Genomic DNA, 6,000 nt, shown 5'->3' on the forward strand with positions numbered 1-6,000 from the left:
GGTGTCTGCCTAGTGACTTGGAGGTCACACTGGGTAGTTGTAGTGCCACTGCGTAGATGATATGGTGTCTGCCTAGTGACTTGGAGGTCACAGGTTTGATAGTTGTAGTGCCACTGCGTAGATGATATGGTGTCTGCCTAGTGACTTGGAGGTCACACTGGGTAGTTGTAGTGCCACTGCATAGATGATATGGTGTCTGCCTAGTGACTTGGAGGTCACACTGGGTAGTTGTAGTGCCACTGCGTAGATGATATGGTGTCTGCCTAGTGACTTGGAGGTCACAGGTTTGATAGTTGTAGTGCCACTGCATAGATGATATGGTGTCTGCCTAGTGACTTGGAGGTCACAGGTTTGATAGTTGTAGTGCCACTGCGTAGATGATATGGTGTCTGCCTAGTGACTTGGAGGTCACACTGGGTAGTTGTAGTGCCACTGCGTAGATGATATGGTGTCTGCCTAGTGACTTGGAGGTCACACTGGGTAGTTGTAGTGCCACTGCATAGATGATATGGTGTCTGCCTAGTGACTTGGAGGTCACAGGTTTGATAGTTGTAGTGCCACTGCATAGATGATATGGTGTCTGCCTAGTGACTTGGAGGTCACACTGGGTAGTTGTAGTGCTACTGCTTGGATGATATGGTGTCTGCCTAGTGACTTGGAGGTCACAGGTTTGATAGTTGTAGTGCCACTGCATAGATGATATGGTGTCTGCTTAGTGACTTGGAGGTCACACTGGGTAGTTGTAGTGCCACTGCATAGATGATATGGTGTCTGCCTATTGACTTGGAGGTCACAGGTTTGATAGTTGTAGTGCCACTGCATAGATGATATGGTGTCTGCCTAGTGACTTGGAGGTCACAGGTTTGATAGTTGTAGTGCCACTGCATAGATGATATGGTGTCTGCCTAGTGACTTGGAGGTCACACTGGGTAGTTGTAGTGCCACTGCGTAGATGATATGGTGTCTGCCTAGTGACTTGGAGGTCACAGGTTTGATAGTTGTAGTGCCACTGCGTAGATGATATGGTGTCTGCCTAGTGACTTGGAGGTCACACTGGGTAGTTGTAGTGCCACTGCATAGATGATATGGTGTCTGCCTAGTGACTTGGAGGTCACACTGGGTAGTTGTAGTGCCACTGCATAGATGATATGGTGTCTGCCTAGTGACTTGGAGGTCACAGGTTTGATAGTTGTAGTGCCACTGCGTAGATGATATGGTGTCTGCCTAGTGACTTGGAGGTCACAGGTTTGATAGTTGTAGTGCCACTGCGTAGATGATATGGTGTCTGCCTAGTGACTTGGAGGTCACACTGGGTAGTTGTAGTGCCACTGCGTAGATGATATGGTGTCTGCTTAGTGACTTGGAGGTCACAGGTTTGATAGTTGTAGTGCCACTGCGTAGATGATATGGTGTCTGCTTAGTGACTTGGAGGTCACAGGTTTGATAGTTGTAGTGCCACTGCGTAGATGATATGGTGTCTGCCTAGTGACTTGGAGGTCACAGGTTTGATAGTTGTAGTGCCACTGCGTAGATGATATGGTGTCTGCCTAGTGACTTGGAGGTCACACTGGGTAGTTGTAGTGCCACTGCGTAGATGATATGGTGTCTGCCTAGTGACTTGGAGGTCACACTGGGTAGTCGTAGTGCCACTGCGTAGATGATATGGTGTCTGCTTAGTGACTTGGAGGTCACAGGTTTGATAGTTGTAGTGCCACTGCGTAGATGATATGGTGTCTGCCTAGTGACTTGGAGGTCACAGGTTTGATCCCCACTGTGGTAGCATACTTTGAATCTCTCTCAAAGAGTTCTGGTTCTGCCAAGTAAATAGACTCGAGAGTGTTTCAATATGCCTTAGGATTCCCAGGCCATGAGCTAAAATTAATAGGTTTATCATATATAATAGGTATTAATTGTAACAGTGTGTTTGTTTAAGTATAATAAATCAGCTATCATGTCTGTAAGTTCATATTTTCTACAGGTTACTTAATATCCTTGTCAAAGACATATCAAGTGTTGACATGTATTTGTTGTTTTTGTGAGAGATCAGGAGCCAGTTGGTTTGGGTATAGTTTTCACGAACAAAATCGTGTTCTATTAAGGAAAACTATTAACATAATAGGTGGCCTGGCAAATTGCATGGCGTACTATGAACATGGTCTCACTATAAACATCATAGGGTTATTAACACAACATCTTTAAAGCAATTGGCTGCATGCTCCAGTAAACTTATTTCCAAGCAATTTTATGTACATTTACTATGGAATCTAATTGATTTGAAACCAAATCAGCTAGAAACTCAATTTCATAATTGTATAGGCCAAGGATTTTGATATTTGTTTGCCATGAAGTTTCGTTTCTATTGCCAAGGATTTTGATATTTGTTTGCCATGAAGTTTGTTTCTATTGCAGCTAATTCCAATGGTATGGTTGAGGGACACTTCAAGCTGTCGGATGATCCCATCCTTGGCACCTACAAGATCATAGCATCCACTGAGGCAAGTTGAACATGCTGTTAATCACCCAGTATTGTATTAGGCAATATTTTGAGAAATATGGACTTTAACATTTACCACTCAGATACGAATTGTGACGCTTTGAAGTCTTTAGAAAATCAAATTAAATGTCAAACCTTTCTATCATAATACACAGTTTCATCCTTTATCAAGCTGTTTAGAAAACAAATGCCACAAATGACCTTTATAAGGAACACAAGGTGCCTTGTGTAACACCCATGTCCCTTGTTCAAAGATATAGGTCACATAAAGAGTTTAAACGTCAAATTTTAAAATGATTAAAAAAAAAGAGCACCATATTGAAATAACATAACATGCACAACTCATGAGTCTCTGACTTGAAGGCTAAGGTCGCATAGTGAGACTAAATAACATGCACAACTCATGAGTCTCTCACTTGAAGGCCAAGGTCACATAGTGAGACTACCGTAATTACTCTATGTTTTCGGACACTAAAAAATAATTAATTTTTTTCGTGTCCGAAAACTAAGATACGAAAAATATTCACAAAATACAGGTGTCCGAAAACTAAAGGTAGAAAATTGAAGTGTACGAAAATAGCGTCAATTGTATCAACGACTACCGGTAATAGCACGCGCTGGTTAAATACCATGCCGTATAGTATACATTACAGTTATATATGTTTGCACTGCATTTTAAATATTTTTAAATGTTTAATTTATTTGACAGAAAGTTACTACAAGGTTGTAGTTTGACCAACGAGTTCAAAGATGAGCATGTGAAGTACCGATACTCGCTCGTATGAACCTGTAATTAACACAATATAAAAGCAAACTATGAATTCTTTGTTTGCTCATTTCCGATAGTTGTTGTCAAACACCTTCCAATGTTCGTAAAACTTGCAATATGGTGCATCACACTTTGAAGCGTTTAGTATTTGTCACAGTTATTTTACTGAGAAGGGGTAGTACCATTGCGGTAGATAATTGAACTGTTAATTGGCACTACCCCTGGTAATTGTCATTATAACGCTTATGCTATTGGGCGAAACCATTGTTTTATACCGGTTTGCAAGGTAATTTACCCAATAACGCAAATGTAATGGTCCGTTGCCCTCAGGCATGCACCTGCCATGTTTTACGATGTTAATCTGGTTGTAAAACCCCATGATTGAAGAGTCATTAGATATCGAAAACAGGACCGAAATTTGGTAAAAAGGCGCTATAAAATATACTGTCCAAAAACTTAGAGTCGTTAATTATGGACGAAAACTCGTGTGTCCGAAAATTAAGAGTCACGAAAAATAATTATTTTTTCTTAAAAAAAGGGGTGTCCAAAAACTTAGAGTGTCCGAAAACATAGAGTTATTACGGTACATAACATGCACAGCTCATTTGTCTCTCACTTGAAGGCCAAGGTCACACTATGATTTCAATTTAAATATACAATTAGTATAGTAAAGATTGTCCAGACAGTAAATTCTTAATTTTTACACAAATTTCTTGAAAATAATTACCATGTAAAGTCCTAACAGCTGTGTCACTAGTTCAAAAATAATATTCTCACTATGAGGTCAGAGTTCACGTATAGCCAAACTATCCCTTGGTTTTTTATCAAGCAATTGTAAAATAACCTGCTGATCACCAAGTGAATAAGTGGCATGCATTGCCATGTTGCTAGATCAAAGGTCAAGGTCAAAATGTGAGGTCTATCTTTATATTTGTCATTTCTTTATCATTCTTTATCATTCATCTTACAATTTTGAATTAGATACAACTGTTACTCTTGTAAAATCTTATTTGGAATTTTTGACTCATGGTGGTAATAATCACCAGAACACATTGCCTGACTTAAAAAATAACTTAAAAGTAACAGAAATACTCAAAATCAACAAATATTGTACAATATTTTGAATTTTGATCCTTATAGCAATTACTCAAATTTTAAGTCGCTATATTTGATATGGTATAAACATAGATTTAAAGAGAAACAAAAAGCTCCTTTTTGACGATGCTGCTTCAGCAGCTCGTCTAAGTTATCATATCATGAAAAAATTCTTCACAATGGCGACCTATGAAAAAGACCGAGCCAGTCTGATTGAAATAGCTCGATTTTTCTAATCTGCATACCTCGCTGATTACCACTGATAACATTCTCCTAGCAGAGTTGTCGTTCGTGCCTCAACATACAACAATGGCTGCGCCCATGAGAGAATGTTGACACTTGTGTCAAAACTTTCTTACAGCAATAATCGGCTTGTTTGGCTATTAAGAAACTGTCATTTAGGATATTTGAGTTATTTATTCACTAAATCTTTGCTTATGACAACAATGGATGGAATTCGAAGGATATGTTTGTTGTGAATGAAATACTTTCTGGATCTTGACAGCTTGACACGGCAAAACTGGCATACTGGTATTTTTAGTTGTCAATTTAAGTCACATTTGTATTTGAGCATTTTGCGACTTATTAAATAACTATGATACCTGATATCAACATATCATAGGGGATTTGCAGATCACCAAGCTGTCCTGAAATTCAACATTGATTACAATCTCTTTACTGGTTTGTACTCTTTCTACTTTCTATTTTAGTACTTTATATTATTATAAAGTTAAATGAACTGTGTCACATTTAAAGATACATTAAGGCCATTGTGGCTAGTTTGGATCCAGTTCAGCCTGCGGTCGCTTGAAAGCTGTTTGCTTAAAAGAGGTTTTCTGACGATAACAAATAGTTACATCGGATACTGATTGGACTGCGCTTTTCCTCAAATAATAGCATTGTCATTAATCAAATGATTTATTTTTGAACATAAATCTTTTTTTTCTTGTCCCTCGGGATCAATGACTCCTGCTCTTTCCTGTTTAGAATTTAATACTGCTTAAGGCGATGCTAGGGGGCATGAGAGATGTTGCGCCTTCTATTATTACTCGATTGTTCATTGTCGGCTCGGGTACTACTTACATGTACCCGAGGTACTCTTAAGTATACTTACATGTAACCCGGGTATGGTAAATATACTAAAAACGTACCCGGGAAATTTAACGCTAAATCGGCCGGTGTCGGCTATTTTTAGCTCACCTGAGCACAACATGCTCATGGTGAGCTTTTGTGATCGCTTTTTGTACGTCGTGCGTCATGCATCGTCCGTTGTCAACATTTTGCCTTGTGAACACTCTAGAGGTCACATTTATTGGCTGATCTTCATGAAACTTGGTCAGAACATTTTTCCCATTGATGCCTCAATTGAGTTCAAAACTGGGTCATGCTGGGTCAAAAACTAGGTCACTAGGTTAAAAAAAAGAAAAACCTTGTGAACACTGTAGAAGTCACATTTGATGCCCAATCTTCATGTAATTTTGTCAAAATGTTTGTCTAAATGATATGTTGGTTGAGTTCAAAAATGGTTACGGTCCATTGAAAAACATGGCCGCCAGGGGGCAGGGAAGTATTCCTTATATGGCTAAAGAGAAACCTTGTGAACACTCTAGAAGTCACATTTATTTCCCAATCATCATGAAAC

General features: G+C 39.2%; 1 protein-coding gene across 4 annotated transcripts in view; it reads left to right on the forward strand.

Annotated features, from left to right (window-relative positions):
- The window catches only part of LOC127846688 (pregnancy zone protein-like), a 573,673-nt gene that overhangs the window by 65,286 nt on the left and 502,387 nt on the right, over window positions 1–6,000 (forward strand). For all 4 annotated transcript variants that reach the window (XM_052378170.1, XM_052378172.1, XM_052378173.1 and 1 more), the window contains exon 8: window positions 2,410–2,495. In XM_052378170.1, coding sequence (XP_052234130.1) covers window positions 2,410–2,495 — 86 coding nt within the window. The remainder of the gene's footprint in view (window positions 1–2,409; window positions 2,496–6,000) is intronic.

Source organism: Dreissena polymorpha, chromosome 9 (assembly GCF_020536995.1).
Source record: "Dreissena polymorpha isolate Duluth1 chromosome 9, UMN_Dpol_1.0, whole genome shotgun sequence".
Taxonomy (NCBI): domain Eukaryota; kingdom Metazoa; phylum Mollusca; class Bivalvia; order Myida; family Dreissenidae; genus Dreissena; species Dreissena polymorpha.